Source organism: Hemicordylus capensis, chromosome 2, assembly GCF_027244095.1.
Source record: "Hemicordylus capensis ecotype Gifberg chromosome 2, rHemCap1.1.pri, whole genome shotgun sequence".
Classification (NCBI taxonomy): Eukaryota; Metazoa; Chordata; class Lepidosauria; order Squamata; family Cordylidae; genus Hemicordylus; species Hemicordylus capensis.
This window is the reverse complement of record NC_069658.1, coordinates 57118739-57141159: the sequence shown is the minus strand read 5'-3', so window position 1 is coordinate 57141159 and position 22421 is coordinate 57118739. Positions and strand designations below refer to the sequence as shown.

Genomic DNA, 22421 nt, shown 5'->3' with positions numbered 1-22421 from the left:
ATCCAGAGCAATACTTATAGAACTGCAGGTATGGCTGGTCAAACCGCAGGGCCCACAACTCACTAACCCTCCTGGTGGAGACAACGGCCACAGCCACCAAAAAAGTGACCTTCCAAGTCAGGAGATGAGGGTCAATAGAAGCCAAAGGCTCAAAGGGTGGCCTTAGCAGACCAGCCAGAACCACGAAAAGATCCTAGGCCAGTGACATGACTGGATCGTCTGGAAACAAGTGTTGCAGACCTTTCAGGAAACCACTGGATCGTTGAATCACAAAATCCGGTCAGAGGGAGAACGAGGCGCAATGGCAGCCAAATATAGCTTAAGGGAAGCAAGTTTCAACCCAGATTCCTTTAGGGACAACAGATAATTACAAATGTCTTGTACAGATGGATTACAGGCATCAAACCCATGCAGGGTGGCAAAGGACACAAAGTGAGTCCATTTGTGATTATAAGACTTCTGTGTAGATGGCTTCCTAGCAGCCACCAACAGCTCTCGCGGTCTCAAGGGGAAGACAGGAGGACCCGCCACGCAGTAAAGTAGAGGGACCAAACATCCGGGTATAGCACCCACCACTGTTCCCGAGACAACAGGTCTGGCAGGACAGGCAGACATCTCGAGTCCACCGCTAGGTTCATCAGAGCCGGAAACCAAGGCCTCCTGGGCCACCACGGGGTGATCAGGACAGCCTCGGCTCGATCCACCTGCAGCTTGTGCAGGACTCTGTAAAGAAGCAGGAATGGAGAGAACACATACAGGAGAGGTCCTGCCCAGGACTGGACAAAGGCATCTTTCACAAAGCCCTCACCCACTTCCCCTCTGGAGCAGTAGAGGGGACATTGTGCAGTTTCCTGGGAAGCAAACAGGTCCAGACTTGGAACTCCCCAATCCACAAAGATGTCTCAAAACATCCTGATGCAGCATCCACTCGTGGGAGACCACAGCTGACCTGCTCAGGATATCTACCTGAACATTTAGGACAGCCTGGATATGCACCGCCTGGGGCGAAACCCCGTTGTCAAGATACCAATGCCACAGATCCATGGCCAGAGACAGAAGGCTCCTTGAGGAAGTGCCGCCCTGGCGACTGAGGTAGGCCTTTGCCGTCATACTGTTGGTCTGAATTAGAACCGACCGGCCAACAACTCCAGGTAGTTTGTGTGTCGAGTCCATTCCTCAGGAGACCAGTGGCCTCTCAGACCAAGGCCATCCTGGTGAGCTCCCCAACCAAGCTTCGAGGCATCCATCGTGACCACTCAGAAGGGAGGAGGCACCTGGAAAGGGGCACCAATGTATAGGTGTCGAACCTCCGTCCACTAGTGGACCACCACTCGTACCTCCAGAGAGGACCGGAGATACTTGGAAATAGGATCTGATGGTACTGTATAAGATTGTGGTCAAGAAAATCTTAGTTGGTCTTTAAAATGATGAGAGAGTCCCCAGCTAGTTATTTTATTTTATTAGTTATCCCACCCCTTTCTATTAACTATCTTTCACCATCTGTGATTTGTTTTTGCATACCTGGCTCTGGATACCAGTCATGAATATATGTTAAATTGTTATATAATTGGCGTGTAAGTGCTGGGAACTCCATCATAGCTCTGTGCTATTGGAAAGAAAAATTTACATCCAAATACTAAGTTTCTCTAAAGTCGGCATCTTCTCTCTCTATGAGCAATCTTTTCTTTACCTTTCTAATATTTAGATACTTCGAGGAGTTAGAAGAGAGGTTCAAAATTATTTTTTCAAACCCTTTATATACTAGATAGATAGATATCCTTTTATACACTGGACTCTAGACTTATTTTGACCTTTTGGTTTTAATGAGATCTTTACAGTTGAGAGTTGAAATGTTTTCTTTGCATTATTACGTTGTCATAGACTTTTTTGTGGAGTAGCGTCACCTAGGGAGGAGAGCCAAATACGAAGTGATAATAGATATGCGTGAAGATTTGTTGCATGGTTTGGTGTTGAGTGTTATATTTTGGCAGTTTGGACCCTTCTAAGTACTTTGATGGAGATATAAAAATATGTTTTCATATTATCATAAAAATAATATTATTTTTATACTATTACTTTGGGGTTCCTTTCTAGAACTCATGGCTTATAGATATTTGTATAGAACTAATAGCTTTTACAAGTCAGGTATTAAGTTATTACTAATGGTCAAGTTATTATTAATGGCCTCTTCATTTTTTGTTTATATAACATAATACTGAAGTCCGATTTAGGAATTCCCCCCTCCCCATACTTTTTTATTTGATATCATAGGCCTATTGAATTTACAGGGGGTTTTTTTAGGAGAAGCTGTCCACTGTTCTTGTATCAGTAGGCATGGATCTGGAAAGGATTTTAAAAAATAATCTTCCTGGTTTTTCATGGATGTTAGATTGTATCCATCTAGTAGGGATAGAACTGGTATCATCTAGTTTTTTTCCTCTTGTTTGGAATTACGTGTTAATCAGAAGAACAGGGATGGGAAAGACCAGAAAGAGACCTGTGCATTTAGATCTTTATTCTGAGAAAGCTTCTGGACGATTTTTATACAGGCTTTTGGATTAAAAGAAGGATAATATTTATGCAGCAAAACCATTTTTACTGAAGTCATGGATTTCAGTGAGTTACATTCATGAAGGTTCTACTTTTTGCAGGGCTTTAAGTTTTCTTTCTATTTTCTCTCCTGGCTAATCATAAGCTTTTATTGACATAATATTAATCAATAATATGTTTATTAATATCTTTGAGTTTGTAGATATCGGACGGGACCCCTGTAGTGGAAGTTTTGCTCTGCCTAATTTAACCTTAATACTCTGGTATACGTTCCTTCCTTGTTCCTTGTCGTCGTTGCTTGTTTCAGCTCTCCCCTCTGTACTTTGTTTAACTGTTAGATTCGTAATTTTACTGATGGTAAGACTGAGTCCTATGTTAACATTTCCTATTCTATAATTATATACATACACATTTATATAAATATATACAATTACCATTTGTATCTTGCATATAGAGGAGTTTTGTTTACGCTGGATAGGTTTCTGTGTGTAATCATGTATACTCTCAGAGATGTAACCTTTTCTGTTTTTTACTTAAACTTTAATAAACGTACTATAAATAGTGGGTGCAACATAAATACTATACTATAAATTGTGGGTCCAACATAAGTGCTGGACGTCATGTGGCCCAAAAGGCATTGTGCCGAGCACAAGGTTTGCGGCCCCCCGGCTGAGAAGACCATCACCAGTCTCCGAAGAGTTGCGATACAAGACCTTTTCCAAGGCCGTGTCGAATTTATCTGGAACCCCAACTCCTGGAGAGTATCGATCACGATCTCGAGGGCCTCCAAAGCTGCCTGTTCTGTACAGACCACGAGCAGCCAATCATCGATGTACAGCAGTACTTGCAGGCCGTATTCCTGTGGGAATGCCACCACTGGGGCCAGGCACTTCGTGAAAACGCGAGGAGCGGTAGTGAGGCCAAATGGCAATGCCTTGAATTGATAGGAGATCCCTCCCTACAGGAATTGCAAGAAGCAACAATGTTGTGGCCTTATGGACACATGAGAGTATGTGTCTTAAGTCCAGTGAGACCATCCACATGTCCTTGTCCAAGATGGTAGGCACCGACAGCATCTGGATTCTTTTGTAGACCAGATGCCTGTTCAGATCCCTGAGGTGTAAGATTGGGCTCTGACCGTCGTCCAGCTTTGGCACCAGGAAATTCCTGGAGTAGAACCCAGGACTGTCCGGATTCAACACGACCTCAATCGCATCCTTCTCTAGGAGAGAGATGACCTCCTGGTCCAACTCTGGGGTACGAGGGGTCACCACCATCCCAGATACCAGTCACGGACTGCAGAACTCCAGGGCATAGCCCAAACATACTACTGTAAGGACCCACTGGTCCGCGGTCACCTTGTCCCAACTCGCCACAAATGGACGCAGGTGGGTCACAAGGTGCCCCAAGTCATAGTTTCTTTGGCAGGACGCTAAGGCGAGGTTTCTGGAAGGCCGGCTTATTGTGTTGTCCCCCTGATTTGTGTCAGAGGGGAAACTTGTTGCTCCGAAAGGACCTTTAGGAATGAGACTGGTGGTGAGCCGGAGCTCTCTGTGTCTGATGAAGTGATCATTTGGAAGTTCTCTGTAGCTTCGGTGACAGAGAGCTTTAGGACATGGATCATGCAGTGTTCCACAACTTTTGCACTTTTTGAAGCGTGTCATCGGTTTGTTCTGAAAACAGTCTAGCGCTCTCAAAGGGCAAGTCCTCCACCCTGGCATGAGCCTCATAGTGAAGGCCAGATGACCTAAGCCAAGCATGTTGTCGAAGTGCCACAGACGTGGTCATCACTTTAGGAGCGCACTCCACTGAGTGACGAGCAGAATACAGTTCCTGCTTGGAGACTTGCATGGCCTCCTTCAGAAAGGACTTCACAGGATCCTGCTTATCCTGAGGAAGGAGATCCAGGAAAGGACCTACTTTCTCCCACAAGAAGTGGTTGTATCTAATATTATATTCTTGATAGTTTGCCACATGTGAGTGCAAGGCTTCAGCAGAATAAAATCTTCTCCCAAAGGAGTCTAATTTCTTGCCTTCTTTATCACCTGGGGTCGACTGGCTATGACCCCTAGACCTCTGTAAATAGGCCTCTACAACAATAGAGTTCGGGGTAGGGTGACTTTTCAAAAAGGCTGTAGGCTCCTGGAACCCTGTAGAAGTTCTCCAGGCATCTATTTGGCTGAGAGAGCGTATTAGGCTTCTTCCAGTGGTCTTTCACCACTTTCAACAAGGCCAGACTGAAGGGCAAGGCAGCAGTCACCTTGGCCTCCGAGTCAATCAGGCTGAATAGGGGGTCCAGCTCCCCTTCTTGAAGGGTATCGAGATTCACCCACAGAGCCGACACCATACAGGTCACATAGGTGGTATACATTTACAGGTCCTCCAACGGAGAAACTGGCTTTGAATCAGAGTGGAGATCAAGTGGGGACGAACCCAGGGAGACAGCCTCCGAGTCCTGTGAACTATCCTCGCTGTCCGATGTAGGGTCCCCCAGGACTGACTGGTCCTGAGGTACAGGGGTCGAACCTGATGGGGAACCAGGCATATCAGCCAGGTGGGCCATTGCTGGGACCGAAGGTTCCGGCGGCGACCGCCAAACTGGAACGGTCTCTTGGTGCGGCCTCGATACCAACATGAACGCCCGAGTACAATCCTCCCGGGGCCTAGTCCTCCATGGTATCGACAGCCGATCGGTCCGCCGACATCAAAGCAGCCATTTTCAGAGACTGTTTAATTTTTAAGGCTTCCAAAGAATGGAGAGCCAGATCCCACAGGGCAGCGTGCAACCGAGAAGCCCTATTCCTGCGAGCCTGCTTAGTAAACTTCTGGCAATGTGGGCAGGTCTTGACTATGTGGGACTCCCCCAAACACAAGAGGCACTCCACGTGCATATCAGGGGAGCGAAGCTTCAAACCGCAGTGGATATACTTTTTAAAGTTCTTCGTACCCGGCACACACGCCGAGGGTCCATAGGCCACCACACTCCGTCCCAGTTGGGACCAGAGCTCGAAGGAAATACTATTAAAAGAAAAACGTAAAGGTGAAAAAACTCAACTGTGTGAAGAGAAAAACAAAGGAAAACTAGAGAAAGAAGAAAACAGGAGAAAAAACAACCAGACTACCAGAGCCGAGTTGCTGAGCTGAAAAACACCATGATGTTTGCTGAAGCGAGGACGAAGAAAGACTGAGGGGATGAGGAGTGGCGCAGCTGCATATAGCAGCTAGGGGTGGGGTTCCCACCCAAAGCAGGAGAAATCAAGCTTCTTAGATTCCAACATGGTCTCTGCGTAGTCGCACAGCCCATATGTGTAGAAGACAGAGACCACATCGAAGAAAGAATAACCACTTCAGAAAGGTGCCTCTTTGCTCAGTTAGCAAATGTTTAGTAATTGTACCCACCATAAATGTCAATCAGTATACAATTACAAATTTAAACCTAGTTCTCTGAGCAGGAAGAATCCCACACATTCTTTACCTTTTTTGCTGATGAATCAAAAGGAGTCTGCATAAAGTTCAATTAGTATTTATTATGTTAAGCTCACTTTCAAAAGGTTTTCTACAGATTTCTTGCTTCCAAAAACTACCATTTTCTCAGTTATGAAATAAGTTTTCTGCTTTACCCACATGAACACACTTGCCTGCTTTTGTGTTCTCTCTTCACTATACTCTGTAACAGTGTTTCCAAACCAGTTTGTCATGGCACACTAGTGTGTACTGCAGACCGCAGACACTGGCTAGTGTGCTGCAGCTGGCCTGCTAAGTCCCCACTTTTGAAACTGACTTGCCCCATAACGTATTGGAAAGGACATGTCCTTCCTGGTGCATAAAGGAGTGTGTTTGAAGCCCACAGCTTCTGGAATTGGCTTGCTCTCTTATGCACCAGGAATGACACATCCTTCCTGGTACATTCAGGAGGGATAGCTACAAATAAAAAGTTAAATAAGAAGAAACTGAAATAAAATTGTGCTGCAGTTTTGCGTGCGTGTGTGTGTGGCACCGCACCCCAATATATGTTTGATAATGTAAGTGTGCCCCAGGATGAAAGAGGCTGGGCAAAAGTGTTTTATAAAAATGAAGTGCAGAATCAACAGTAGGGGTTTCCCCAGTACAATGTGGGGTTTCCCCAATACAGCAATTTCTACTGAAGTTCTTAAAGATAATATGTTTATCATATTATCTACACATATGTACTAAATACAGGTTACACCCTTATACTATATTAAGTGTTTTAAAACTTGTTCATCTTAATTTTACTACAAAGAATATTTACAATTAAGTTACCATTCACAATAGTGTACAGGTGAGATAGTACTAGTCATCTGCAGGTTTGGCACTCAGTTTTGTGTATCTGTGGTTGGGCAATATATACCCAATGTCTTTATCCATGGAATGTGGCTTCACATATCCATGGTTTTCAGCAGTGCAGTTCTGCCCTTCCAAAGACAAATATTTATATACCGCTTTTCCATAGAAATTCCCAAAGTTTTTTTACAAAGATATAATTAAAATAAAATTGCTCCCTGTCCTGAAAGGGTACACAATCTAAAAAAAGAAACATAAGATAGGCAAGAGCCACTGGAGGCATGCTGGGCTGGAAATGGATAGGGTCAGTTGCTCCCCCGCCACACCACTAAATAAGAAGAATCACCACTTTTTAACAGGTGCTTCTTTGCTCAGTTAGCAGGGGTCATGCTCTTTCTGCATGTGCTTGTGGGTTTTGAGAGGAGTTTGAAGGATAGTGGAGTGCTTTGGTCTTAATGTTTAGAGTTTTTTGTGCTTCTAAAAGCCATTTTGGATAGCATTTGGCATCCTTAGGGAGCCACTGGAGCCTTCAGGAGCCATTGCTCTGGAGCTTTTGGAGGCTTTTTGGAGCCATTCCTGCGGAGCTTCTTGGAGCTACTTTCTAGAGCCTCTTGCAACATTGTGCTGGGTGCTAATTATCACGTTTATAAAATCATCACTTTTAAAAATTTGCAATTAAAATTCAATTTAAATTACAACTTAAAAATTGATTTTAATTATCAATTGAAAATGTATTTCCTCTCACTTGCATTCTCACACACTGTGTGTGTTTACTTGGATTTAATTTTGTGCTGCCTCTTTGACCAATTTACTAACCAATCAGCCCAAGGGACATGTGCTGGACTTCAACAGTGGGGTAAGGAAACGTTATGATCAAGCATTACTGGAGAGGCTGGGGGTGGGGCAACTGCTGGAGAGAGCTGAGATGGCCAAAGCACAGTGCTGTGCTCCATCCTTATTTCTGCTTTTACCCTGTCTTTTTGGTGACTTTTTTTTTTTTGTGGTCATTTTCCTGAGCTCTGGAATCCAACGCCCCTCACCATTCCCATTTACTTAAAGTTTCATTATCCACTGTTGTAGGCCAGAACAGAACCCCAACAAACAATGAGGGCCACCTGTATACAATACTGGAAAATCTTCAATTCTTGCCAAGCAGCTGTCCTTTCTTCCTCATTAAAATTATCTCTGAGGGACATTAGCAAGCAGTAACATGCCCTAGGAAGGTAAGAAAGGGCATTTTGACAAAGGAGTTGGGCGGGGGGGGACGGGACACTTGATATGTTAACAGCTTTGGATTTTTTAAAAAAAGGAATACAAATTAAGGCTAAAGAGCACAAGGACAAAATGTGTCAGTTCTTCAGAAGAGAGATGCTGCCTGAAAAGTTTCACCAGTTTGAGAGAGGACCCAGTAATTAAACTATGATTTGGAAATCAGGTTCAAGTCTCAGGCTCACACGTCCAACTGTGGTGAGAATCAGCACAAACACTCTATGGCCTGGTTCAGACATATGTATATACAGAAGCTCAGAGATGTTCCGTATTAAACATTCTGATCAATAACTACTCAGAAAAGCAGTATCACACTATAAATTGGATTGTAAGTGCAAATGAAGCAATATTCCCTGAAAAATCCCACAAGGAAACCGAGAAGGACCTGTTCCCCCCTCCCCCAAGTTTCTCCCAAGAACTGAGGGGCCCTCAAAACATGGTGGAATCAAGTATAGATTTACCAAAAGTCAGACAAAGATGTCTTGCACAAGCATCTCCTCTCCCGAGATTCCCTGCTCCATTCTTCAAGAGAGGCTTTTTGGGTGCTGCAGGGGGCTACGCGATGTGCATGTTTCTTAGGAATCCATGTGTGTTTCATGTAGAATTCTACAGCATGCTCTCTCTCATATACGGGGCATCACCAATTTGCCTCCCAGGGATTCTCTCATTTATTGAGCTGCCCCAACCTACGGTCTCACATTGTCCAAAGGAATGTTCTCTATAACTGTGAAGCTCTTACTGGTAAGCACCACTGACAAGCAGTAACTGGTTTATTCCAGTGCAGCCAGAAACATGCAACTAAGATCATATTACAATAAACCAATTACAGAGAGTTCATCAGTTTATTCTCCTTTCCCCTTTTTTTTTAACCTTGTGAATTCCCCAAAACTTCATGCATTTCTTTGTATTGCTAACAGAACATTCTAGTCAACCCTTAAAAATGACAATTATCATTGTCATCTAACATAGCACACTAAGCTGGCTACAACACTTGCACACCAACCAGTGGTCCCATCAACTTCAGTAAGGCTTATTCCCATATAAGTCTGCATAGCACTGCAGCCTTTGCATTGCAGGAAAATAATCTTATGAGCTCATCATGTGCATGTGTGAGTGTATCCCCATCTTACTTTTAAACCCTCCACAGCCTTGACCCTCCTTAATTACCCATTCTTGAACAGGGCTAAACTCTTTCCCATGACTCCACCACCATCAGCCATCTGAAAGTCTCCGGCTCCCTAAGACAACTCCGCTCACTCTCCCTTACTCCCTCTAAAGCTTGAAGTTACCTTCCAGAATACTGGTATGATACTTCCTCTTACATACTTCAGATCTTTCCTTCAAACCAGGCATCTACAAGTCCAATTTCCACCTCACCAGCAGGTGCATCCAACCCTTTGGCAATCAGCGGGGTTTCGAACCGGCAACCTTCTTCTTGTTAGTCAAGCATCTCCCTGCTGCGCCACTTAAGGTCCAGTTTTAATAAGGACAAATCCTAGGTTTTTCTACATATTTCAGCCATCGTACCCATGAAGCTCTGATGATTAATCTTTGTTTTAAACATTTAAATCTGAATAGCTCATTCAACATGCAAAACACACATACACCACCAATTTGGACTGCAGGAGAACAACAAGACTGACAGCAGCAGATCACAACTAGAAGAGATTTTTACAAATCTAAATCATACACCGTCACCCCCTTCATAACTAAGGAGTACTGTAGTAAAACATAAAAAATGCACAAAAATCAGGCATTAGCAGGCTTGCAGTAATTGATTTTCTATATGTAGTACAGGGCACTATATAAAAACACAGTCACTTTGGATGCAAAATAACGATATACCCAACAACTATATATATTTAAAATAAATTTGAATAGGGAGCTTTCCCACAAAATCCATGATAAGATTTGAACCTGTTCCAACTAATGACTCCTTCTGGAAAATTCCAATAATAAAAGATTAAATTACTTAACATCTGGGAATTGGTTTCCAGTGAACATTTGAAGTGAAATGTTTGTGCTGTTTATTTAAAAACAGAAGATTTATACCCTAGGTTACATCTGTACAGCTTCATCCTATACCCATTTACTCAGAAATAAATACCATAAAATTCAATGCACTTACTCCAATATGTGCATGTACAGTAGATGTGCATGAACTGGATTTTGCAATTCAATTCGAGCTTGAATAGAACTGCAAAATCCTTGAATCAATTCATTGAAATGAACAGCTTTTTAATGAATTGACCTAGAAGCACCATTTTTCCCAGGGAGAGCTGGTCTACCAATTGGGGTCAGTGAAACTGACCAGCCCTCCACCATTAGGGATGTGCATGGAACCAGGCGGGGGTTGCTCGATGGCAGGGGGGTTCTCACTTGAAGGGTGGGGGAGGGTGCACTTACTCCTCCCTCCACTTTCTCCCCTGCCAGCACTCGCTATTTTTAATGTCCTACAGGGCAGCAGCATACTTTGCTGCTGCCCTGTTTGCTCCTTGGCCGGAAGCAGCTGGCCCACTAGGCATGTGGAGCCAGTGTGGTGTAGTTGTTAGAGTGCTGGACTTGGACCAGGGAGGCCCGAGTTCAAATCCCCATTCAGCCATGATACTAGCTGGGTGACTCGGGGCCAGTCACTTCTCTCTCAGCCTAACCTACTTCACAGGGTTGTTGTGAGGAGAAACTCAAGTATGTAGTACACCGCTCTGGGCTCCTTGGAGGAAAATATAAATGTAAAAATAAATAAATAAATGTGCACACCAGCTACTTCTGGCCATTGAACAAATGGGGTGGCAGGAAAGTACGACAACGCCCCGTAGGACGTTAAAAATACCGCGCACCAGCAACAGGAAGGTGGAGAGGGGAGTAAGTGCACCCTCCCCCGCCCTTAAAGTGAGACACACACACACACCCTCGCCTTCAAACCCACACACCCCTAGTGTTCGAACATGTTCAGAGGCCTGTAAAAGGGTTTCCAAACAGGTTTGTGCACATCAGTGTTCTAATTTTTTTTCATCGGTGTGCGGAATGAATTTTGTTCTGAGTGACAGTATCAAGTCAGTGTGTGCACACATGTACCTTCCTGATTCAACCTGAGCAGGATCTAAAATTAACTGAGCGGACATCAAAAAATGTGTGAACGCATGCACACGTGCAAGCCTTACGAGGGAACACTGGTGCACATACCTATCCTCCATGGACTTGAAGCGTCAGCCTGCCTCAAAGAAAGTACAAGAGGCTGGTCTACCCAGACTCTACCCTCCAAGGTGGGCTATCACACAAAGTTCAGAGTGGAGTACAGGTCTACTCGCTGACCCCAATTGGTTAACAAGTACTCTCCGGAAAAACAGGCCTCAAATTGGCACCGTTTTTCCAGGGAGAGCTGGTCTACCAATTGGGGTCGGCAGGTAGATCAGTCCTCTGAGGCGGGTTGACATGCTGAGTCCACAGTGGATGACTGGTTTACCTGCCAATCCTAACTGGTAGACCAGCTCTTCCAAGAAAGAAAGAAAAATGGTGCTCAGATCACTCAAATAGATTCTAGTTGAATCTGAACTCGAATCAGGCCCTTTATTCTAAGGGTGATTCAATTTGAGATTGAATCACTAGAATCACCCCGATTTGAGCTCAAATCGATTTGTACATCTCTAATGTACAGGACCTATAAGTATGCATACAAAGAAATAAAATCATATTTAACCATCCAAGCTGTGAGAACTTTCATGACAGCCAGAAATGCTGTCTATTATAGATATTACAGGATAACTAATCCAAGCAAAGTGATCTTGAGTGCCTATCTCCTGAAGTGTATCACTTAACTCCTATCTAGTTTTTGGGAAAAGATTAATATCTGTAAAGCACGAAATCCTTGATTTGTGATAAAGACTAGATCACTGGTCTCCAATGGATGGTTCAGGACCCTCAAGCAAGTTGTGCCCTGACCGGTGTGTCACCACTATTTTCTATTTTTGTTTGACTCACTTGTTAAGAAGGAACAGATAAAGAGAAAGGAGCTTTCTTTGTAATAGGTGGTGCAGACCATATTTTAGTAGCTGCAGCTTTTTCACACCTTGCATTAAAAGTTGAACCTACACAAATTCTCTCTGGAAGATAATTAGAGGCAAAGAAGGTAGAGTCACCTGTATTTTTTCATATCAAAGAAGAGAGGGGCAAAGAAGACACCGTTTAAAAAAACAAAAATCTGCCTAAACTACACTTTACAGGTACGTCTTGGATCCCAAAAGGCTGAAGACTACTGAACAGGAAGGAGGAGTAATCCGGTTCGCAGGGACGGCCAACCTTTCGAAAAGATGCCCCTTTGGAAGAGCCCCTTAAGAACTCTAAATGAGAACCTCCGGAACGGCGCCGAGGTGACTTCCTTGGGGAGGAAACTTTTAATCTCCGGCTTTCCGTTCTTCCAGGCAAGCAGGCAGCTAACTTAACCAACCAAGGCTGCTTCCAGCGGGATGCGGGAGGAGAAAGAGGCGGGCGCAAAGTAACTTTCTGGAGTTGCCCGGAGTTCGGTACACGGCACAAGCGCGCCCACACCAAGACACACACACACACACAGACACACACACCCCATAGGCAGGCAGAGCCCACTAGCCGCTGGGCGCGGTGGAGGCGAGAGGCGAGCCGCGCCGCGGAGGAATCCGCCGGGATCAGGGCTGCGGGGAGGCGACGAGGAGATACTCACTGGTTGGTGGGGGGCGCGTTCAGCGGGATGGCCACCTCTTCCTCCTCGTACTCGGGCCCGTCCAGCGAGTCGCCCTCGTCCACCGTGCTCAGCCCGCCGGCCGGCAGCGGCGGCTGCGGGGGCGGCGGCAGCGGAGGGAAGCCCCCGGCCACGGCGACGCTGCTGCTGCTGCTGCCGCCATCCTCGGGAAACTGGAGCGGCGGCGAAGGGCCCTTGGACATCTCCGCAGGGGCAGGCCTGGAGCCCGGCGGCGCGGGCGAGGCGCTCAGGCCCCCGACGCCGGAGCTTCCCAGGAAGACGGCGGAGCTCTTGGCGCTCCGGTCGGCGGGCGGGCGGTGGTGGACCCCCGGTTCCCCGCCCGCTCCCGAGCCGCCCTCTTCGCCGCCCGCTTCGGCCGCCGCCATCATGCTGCCCGGGCTCGCCCCACCCCTCGCCCGCCCCCGCTGGGGCCGCGCGCGGCCGGGAGGAGGCGACAAAGGGGCGGGGGAGGGGGGAGGCTTCGACCCTGCTGGGGCGGGGCTGGGCGTCGCCTGAGGCGATTAATGGGGACAATGGGATGGGGGTGAGGCAGCCAGCCGCCCTCCTAGAGATTCAGTCAGTTCCCTTGTAGCGAGGTCACCCAGCAGGTTCTCTCCCTCGCCTTCAGGCTCACCGGCACTTGGGCGCAGGCTGGCTGCTTAGGGCGGCAGCGCCTCTCTTGTTTCTTGGCGGCGGCTGCCGCCCTCCTTTTCCCTGCCTCCTCCTGGAAGTGCGCATGCGCCCCGTCCCTGAAACGGGTGCCGCGGCTGATTGCAGCCAAACGCTTCTGACTGAGGCGCTATGGCTGCGGATCGGGCTTCTCCGGTCCCTCAGGATGCGCTGCGCCCCACCCCCATCCGCCTCATGCTCGCGTGCATCATGAATGATGATGCCAACTCTTCTCCAGGATGGGAAACCCTAACGGGGCCAGCGCATGCACTGGTTGCCAGTGTCGCGGCTCAGCAGGTGGATCTGCTTCCTCAGAGTCTTGGGGTGTAGCTATAATTGAGGGGGCCCCAGCTCCACCCCACCCTGTTTTCTTCCTTATCTCCCTCACGGCCCCCTCTCCCCTAGCTAGCTACGCCCGTGTAGGACCTTACAGATGACCAGGTTCATATTGGTGTGGCATTGAGCTTTCGTGCACTATAGCCCTCTTCGGGAGATGCTAGATGAAATGGACTGTCACCCATGAAAGCATATGCCACAACCAATGTGTTAGCTTTTAAAGGTGCCGCAAGGTTTGTATTTGTGTTTGCATGCTGCGATAAACTAACACAGCTTTTCAGTTTACAGCCCAGTTCTGTCACTACGCATGTTTCCTCAGAAGTGAACTCAAATAGTGCTTAATGCTTATCCCCGGGTAACACATCGGGTTGTGATTCTGCACACACTTTCCTGGGAGTAAGACGCATTGAAAGTGGTGGGACTTGTTTCTGATGAAACATGGAGTGACATGTATCTTCGAAGGGCTTCTGAATTTGTAACAAATATTGGAGCAGATCTTCTAAAAACGCACCTAGTTTATTGGAAGAACAAACTACTGCATAAATTTCTGAATACTGACATAAATTTCTTACTGCAATATGGGCCAGAAGACAACTGCAGTTAGACCAGCATCCTAGTTACTAGGTTAATGTAGTTGAGCAAAAGAGAGGAAGAGAAAATAAGAGCAGCGACAGCAGCAGCAACCAAGCTTTTATTGAACAACATCACATGGAGTGGCATCCATGAAGCTATAATAAGAACAAACTTCCTCTGACCGTCTGAATAGGGCTTTCCCCTGAGTCACCAGATCTAAAATGCTAGCTACTGTATCTGCACAGATACTTTTGTGTCTCCACTCATTAGGCAAGGAAATAACCCACTTCCAACACCAAAAATGTACTTTGCTCATCCATCTTGAACAGTTTAACAAGCCAGTGGTTTATTTCCCTAAAGTTAGCCTGTAGGATCTAACTTTAAAATAAAATTGTCTTTCTTAAAAACCTAGGCACAGCCAATGCAGGGAGCCTTTGGTACAATTGTTATGCTTCGGGAAATGTGTTTCTTCTCCCCTCTGAATGTTCCACAGAACATTCAGAGCAATAAATCTGGGGTAACACATATTTTCAATGCTTTTTATGCTAGTAGCCAAATAAAGCATTGCAATCGCTGAAGCTGGAGACAGGACAGTTCAAGTGCCTGTGGATGTCATCTTCCAATGGTATTAATTATATCATCATATTTGAATAGCAATTAGTTATATCATTATAGTGTAGTTGCTGGGAGATTAGATTAATATCAATGTATAAAAAACTTCCTCTGAGTTTGGATGGTTGCGATGCTTTGCTGTATTGCTATTTATCATTTCAAAAATACAGCTTTATTTTTACTGGCTGGCATCCTGACTAAATTTGTTCTAGAAGCCCTATTGAAATTAAAAGGACAAGATAGGCATGCCTAATGGAATAGTTCTACCAAACTGTATTACTGTGTTTGACTTCCATTAACCTACTTTACATGCTCATCTTAATATATTTTCAAATATATGTATTTAGAGTGTTAATTTTATTTATGTCTTTTGTTTCTACTTCTGCCTGGGCAGACAGATGAAGGAATTACTCCAAATGCCATTCCCTTTACTTGTAAATAGTATGTTTGATTTACTGTTAAATCAAATTGGTGGTGAAAATTGGTATTTCAGTTTAGATGCATATTTCCTCTAAATATTTGGTTGCAGTTAAATACAGGAAGAAATAATTGCATTGCAAACCATAGTTAAAGGTATCATAAAACTTTGCAAAGTTTGGGGTAAATTGGAATTGGATTTTCCTTTTAAAAAACCCTTTTTTAAAAAAATGTCAAAGTTGGAGGTTTGGAGGAAAAGCAGTCACTGAACAGCTAGACAGCACCAGCCAGTATGGTAGCAGTTGATACCCAAGCCAATAAGTTACTCAAACTGAGGAGACAAGCAAGAGCCAGAATCTTTATAGGATTAGGTAAAGCTTTGTTAGGGTCACATTAAGTGGTGTGGTGGGGAAATGCTTAACTAACAAGCAGAAGGTTGCCAGATTGAATCCCCACTGGTATGTTTCCCAGACTATGGGAAACACCTATATTGGGCAGCAGCGATACAGGAAGATGCTGAAAGGCATCATCTCATACTGCATGGCAGGAGGCAATGGTAAACCCTTCCTATATTCTACCAAAAGAAAATTACAGGGCTCTGTAGGCTCCAGGAGTTGAAATCAACTTGACAGCACACTTTACCTTTAAAGCTTCATTAAGCCACCTTATGGCGCAGCGGGGAAATGATTTGACTACCAAGCCAGAGGTTGCCGGTTCGAATCCGGTATGTTTCCGAGATTATGGTATGTTTCACTGGTGTGTTTCCCAGATTATGGGAAACACCTATATTGGGCAGCAGCGATATAGGAAGATGCTGAAAGGCATCATCTCATACTTCGCGGGAGATGGCAATGGTAAACCCCTCCTGAATTCTACCAAAGACAACCACAGGGCTCTGTGGTCACCAGGAGTCGACACCAACTCAACAGCACACTACTTTAGAGCTTTGTTGGCCCCCTTGTATCACCTGACCCCTGCTGACCTCATAGTTGCAATACCACTGGAGATGAATGACTGAGATGAATTTGCTGTACTTGGATTCATTTCATATTTACTTCTCATGTCCGCCACTGAGAAAGACTAGTGAATTTATTAATTATTTAGAGTTTTGTTATCCTGCCTTTTCTTTCAAAATAAAGCTCATATACACAAAAAGTAACAAAATGTCAAAATGCAACCTAATTCCAATCCAGTTCAAATAAAAATACAATGAAAATGATATTAATGGCAGCAGAAAATTTTAAAAAGAAAAATAAATAAATGCAAAAATCAAAACCAATTAATCAAAGGCCTCCAAAATAGCTAATAAATGCCAAAAGGGAGGCCAAGCAGATCTCCCAGGAGAGGACATTCCACATCTTGGGGGTCACTACGGAGAAGATGTTCTTGCACAAAAATGTCACCAACCGCACCTCTTAATATGGCAGGACACACACACAGCCATATCTGGCTAACCTTAATGAACAAGTAGATTCATATGAAGGAAGAGAGTCCCTTAGGTATCCTGGTACTAAGCCATTTATGGCTTTAAATGTAGCAACAAGCACTTTGAGTTGCGCCCAAAAAATTGACCATTAGCCAATGAACTTGGTGTAATAATTATTATTATTACTACTACTATTATTATTAATTCAATTTCTATACCACCTTTCCAAAAATGGCTCAGGGCGGTTTACACAGAGAAATAATAAATAAATAAGATGGATCCCTGTCACCAAAGGGCTCACAAACTAAAAGAAACATAAGACAGACACCAGCAACAGTCACTGGAGGTACAGTGCTGGGGGTGGATAGGGCCAGTTATCCTCCCCCTGCTCAATAAAGAGAATCACCACATTAAAAGGTGCCTCTTTGCCACATTAGCAGGGGTTAATAACAGGTGACATGTTCCCAAACACCTGTCAAACTCTGGCATTAGCATTTTGCAATAGGGATGTGCATGGAACCGGTTTGGAGGCCCTTTATGGACCTCCAAATCAATCTGAATGTCCAGCAGTTCCACCAGTTCGAAGGTGTGTGGGGGGGTATCTTTAAGGATAGGAGAGGGTGCTCTTACCTCTCCCACTTGCATTTCCCACACCAGCACTGCCTTTTAAAATGGTCCAGTGGGACGGCAGCGTACCTCCTTGCTGCCCCATGCCTCCTCAAACCGGAAGCGACCAGAAGTGCCTGGTGTGCAGCAGGAGATGCCATGCCTGGTGTGCAGTGGGAGGGGTAAGAGCACCGTCCTTAAAGATATTCTCGTCACCTTCGAACCGGCCGTAGCTGGTTCCGTGCACATCCCTATTTTGCATTAGTTGATTTTTCCAAGCTCTCTTTAAGGTCAGCCTCATGAGCAGTGGATCGAAGTAATCCAGCCAAGCTGTGTGACTAAGGCATGTGCAACCTACTCAGTATATGGCAGCTTCCTATGTTCCTAACCATGGCCAAGTCCATTTTCTCCAGAAAAGGCACAGATGGCACATCCAGCTAAGCTGAGCTAAAGCACTCCTGGTCTCAGAAGCAACTTGAGCATCCAGGAATAGCTGCAACCTGTTTGCAAATTATCTAAGTTTTTTCTTCCCCCTTTTGCAAGCATGTTGGGTAAAGACTTGAACACTGATCATTCTATTTGTCTATGTTTATAAATTGACACATACAAATCTCCAAGGGCAGCCCTAGGTCCTGAGGCTCCTGAGCAGTGTTCCCTGTAACAGGGATTCCCAGATGTTGTAGACTACAACTCCCAGCACCCCCAGCCAAAGGCTATTGTAGCTGGGGATGCTGGGAGTTGTAGTCTACAACATCTGGGAATCCCTGTTACAGGGAACACTGCTCCTGAGGCAAGGTGCCAAGTTGTCTTGCCCCACACACCTCTGTTGGGGGCCAGTTGCTTTTCAAAATCAACCCTTGCATGTTTTGAAAATGGTGCCGGGGGCAGAGAAGAGGGAAGATTACCAGCAGCCCCTCTTCTATCCTCATGCTTTTTGCAAGCTTGCAAAGGACAGATTGATCCCAAAGAGCTGTTCCTATAGTGGCAGCCAGACGGGGGGGGGGGGGCGGGAGCATCTTGCAGGCAGCCTTTCTGGTGCCCAAGTAATCTGCCACTTTACCACACCTCATGAGAGTATTGTCCCAGTGTGTACTTCATTACTCTGTAGCAGCAGAGACATGGGATGAAATGATATTTTGTATCATTTTGTACCAGAAGTCCAGAGTACATGACTGATATATTTGTGCTAATGAAAGAAGAAACATGTCCACATATATGCACTGGTGCTAAAAGAAAGTGCAGTTATACTGAAGAACTTGGACATAATACACTAACATGATTCTTTCTTCTCTGCTTCCTAATGGAGTGATGGGCACTGTCTGACCTAGATAGTGTTAGAGTTTATGACAGATGTCGGATTAGATTAGTTGGTGGTCTGCCTAGTCAACAAAGTAGTTCCCAGTATAAAAGTGCAGTAGTGGTTTTTGCAGGAGAGGGGATTCAGGAGGAGCAAATGCAAAGGATAGCTAATTGCAAATTCATCTGATGTCCTGGTTATCTTGCAACAATAACCCAACAAACCTTGAATTTCTCTCTATAGATACAGATACTGTATATTCAGTGTCAATATAGTTGATTAATTATTTAAAAGAAGAGGGAACTCTTATACACAGAATATGACTGAATAACATCTTTGGAGATCCTCACTTTTTCCGAGTCTCTCATAGTGGTGCAACCACCCTGTATGATGAATATCCAGAGGAAGCTAGAACTTCCTCTTCATGGGTGTGGAGTAGGTGGCTTGCTATGTATTTTTGAGACATATTTAATCCCCAGGCTTCTTCCTCGAACCTATTATTAGATTAGCAAACACTTTAAACTGTAAAGGCACTTATCTGCAAGTGACAGTGTGCATACATTATGACTTATCTAGGCATTTTCCTATACTTTCAGCATTTCTTCCCCCATTTCTTTCAAACTCAGCAGAGTATAAAAGATTACATGAGGAATCAATAGAGGGAGACATGAGAAGGAATTTTTTTCAAGATGCTCATCTAGGCCTGATCTGCATCCATCCCCCCGCCCCACCTTGCCACATCCACTGGTGAATCACAACGCATAGATTCATCTGAGAAAGTGCCATCCAGAAGAAGCATAACCAATAAGGTTGTTCCATATATTGCTCTAGTAAGGTTCCACCATATGTAATGACTCATATGTATCCCTTTTGGATATTCATGTTGTAATCTTTCCACATTACACTGTGAAACCTTTGGAGGTTTTTGGGAAACTGCTCGTTTTTAAATATAAATTAAAGAATTCTCAAGCTACAGCAGCTACTACTCCTTTTCCTAAAAGATATTTTGTGCAAAGCTTGTTTGGCCAGTCTCCTCTGAGAGCTACCTTCGGAATGTGTAAAATATCTTTGAGCTGCCTGTTAAACCATGCCTTGATCTTTAACAATATAATTACTCTGATTTACAAAGATGCATTATCTGCCTTTAGGCTTGTTTTTTCTTTTCTTCCTTTAGTTTCATGTAAAATATTAATGCACATACCACTACATTTAATCATGCCCCCATGGTGCCATTAAACTTTTAGAACACTGAACACTTGCGAGATGTTATTAATTATGTTACCATTAAGCTGTGGTCCATTTACAGTTCTCTAGAGATCCAAAATGTCTGGTGTCACATGACTTCCAATATATAATATACAGTGACTGAACAGCCTGCTCAGGTAGTGCAAAAAGACAGTATAGCAGGAAATGAATTCTTCATGAGAAGCTATTTCAAGATACAATATGCCAAGGCCTTCTAAATCTGTAATGTGGATGTTACAGACTGAGCCTTGGAAAAATAAGAGAATATACAACCTTATATTTACAACACTGCAAGGTGCAAAAGATGTACTAGTCAGTAAGTATGTAACACGGGAATACCACAGTTTGAAAAGTTAAACATCATAAAATGACTTATTTTGTTTTATTATTCGTTTAACTCTCGAAGTATGAGCAATATCAGCCAGGATCCAAATAACTGCATCTAATTGCATTTGTCTTGTGTTTTTCTACCTCCCTTCTTCATGTCACATGATACAGTGTTTTTGAAAATGAAAGGGAATTCAGAATCTAGTTGGAATATGGTGCAATTTGGGGGGTGTCAAAGAAAAAATAAGTCAGAAATACCCCTGGAAGTACCCCGAACACCTTTTCAGATCCTGAACATGCCAAAAAAGGGTTTCTTAATCCTCCTCATTCAGATAAGGCCCTGCTGCTATACCTTCTTTCACTTTATGTCATTGCCGTTTGCAAAAATGTTTCAGGAACTTTTGGTGACTTACCTTTTTGTAGGATGCAGTGTGACAGAGATGAAGGTAGATAGATTCCACAGAGGAGAGCAGTGTAATTATCAGACACAAAGGTAATATTATTATCTCAGCACACAGCAAAAGGAGGACATTTCCTTTCAAATATAACTGCGTGGCAGCTGTGACTGTCCTTAATGAGTGTTTTACTTAAAATAGACAGAAACTGGAAGGCTTAAATGGGCATGAGACCAAGAAAACAGACTAACCAGGCAGATGGTGTGTGTTTCCTAGAGGGGGAAAAAAATCTGTGAAAGAGTCAAATCATACCAATTAACAGAAAATAAAGGGACATGTGGGAGCATTTATTATACTTTTTGTAAAAGAAAAGAAAACCCCCTCTTGCTTTCCATCACCCTACACATTTATATGCATGTGTGGGTAACTGTATCTGACAAAGCAGCTGAGCATTTGGGGTGTGTAACAGCAATGTTTGTCGTCATTCAAAACCAAGGTTTCATTTGATGCCTGATGTTGCTTCTTGGGTAAAATAATGTAAAAATGGCAATATTCTCAAAGTGGTTGACATAGAAAAAGATGATTTCCTGGCCCCAAAAAGCTCACAATCTAAGAAGAAACATAAGGCAGATATCAGCAACAAGCACTGAAAGGATGCTGTGCTGGGGCTAGATAGAGCCAGTTGCTCTCCCCACTGTTAAGAGAGACTCAACTGCAAAGGGTGCCTCAGGTTAAAGGGTGCCTTTCCCTCCTGCACTGATCCTTCACTCACAATCCCCTCTCCATGCCCAATTTTTCACTTAATATAAAAACCATCAAGGCTTTTTTACCAGTGTTCCCGCTAAGCTTTGCAAAATGTGCAGGCAAAATGTTCAAGCACACACACGGGTTTTTAAAAAAATGTCCGCTCAGTAAATTTTAGCTCCCGCTCAGGTTGAATCAGGAAGGCCCCACTCTGAATGCACATGTGCACACACTGCTTTGATACTGCCGCCCAGAACAAAACCCATTCTACTACGCACAGTTGGGGGGAAATGAGAGGGAATACTGGTCCTTACAGTTGTTTTAAAGGAACATATAGCATGAGTTCTGGATAGGTTTTGTGTAGTAGCTGCCTTATAACACTGAGTTGCAGTCCAGCTTGCTCAGTATTGTCTACACTGACTTTCAAGCAGAAGTCTTTCCTAGCCCCACCTGGAGATGCCCGGGATTGTACCTGGGACCATCTGCATGGAAAACAGATGCTCTACCACTGCATAGAAAACAGAGCTCTACCACTGAGCTTTGACTGGGGATCCAGGTAAAATGGCATTGAGTGCCTGAGATGGGAAAGGAGTTTTCAGTTCCTAAGTCAGTCAGTTTTCCTAGAGACAATTCACCAATCCACTAGAGCCAATTATTTATTTACACAAGGGGCCTTCCCTGTTTCTCCTGGGGAAGGGAGGAGTCTCCAGTAACCAGGCCATAAGCTCCAAAGGGTGCCAATGTCTGACAATTACCCCCTCACCCAGCAGCCCCAGAACCACATCACACGTCATCTCTGAGGGTCCCCCAAATCCTTAGGAACAGCTTGGTGGGGGGAGGCTCAAGGGGGTTGTAGTGCAGAGACAGGGAAGATCCTTTGTGTAGGAATGACTATGAATGCAATAAACAATAACAACAACAATAATAAAATAATTAATAAAC

At 44.4% G+C, this 22421-nt stretch overlaps 1 protein-coding gene across 1 annotated transcript in view; it reads right to left on the bottom strand.

Annotated features, from left to right (window-relative positions):
* RASA1 (RAS p21 protein activator 1) overlaps positions 1 to 13555 on the bottom strand; it is a 79421-nt gene extending 65866 nt beyond the window's left edge. Inside the window, exon 1 of the mRNA XM_053298426.1 lies at positions 12815 to 13555. Coding sequence (XP_053154401.1) covers positions 12815 to 13221 — 407 coding nt within the window. The 5' untranslated portion in view covers positions 13222 to 13555. The remainder of the gene's footprint in view (positions 1 to 12814) is intronic.
* Between the last annotated feature and the right edge of the window lie 8866 nt (positions 13556 to 22421).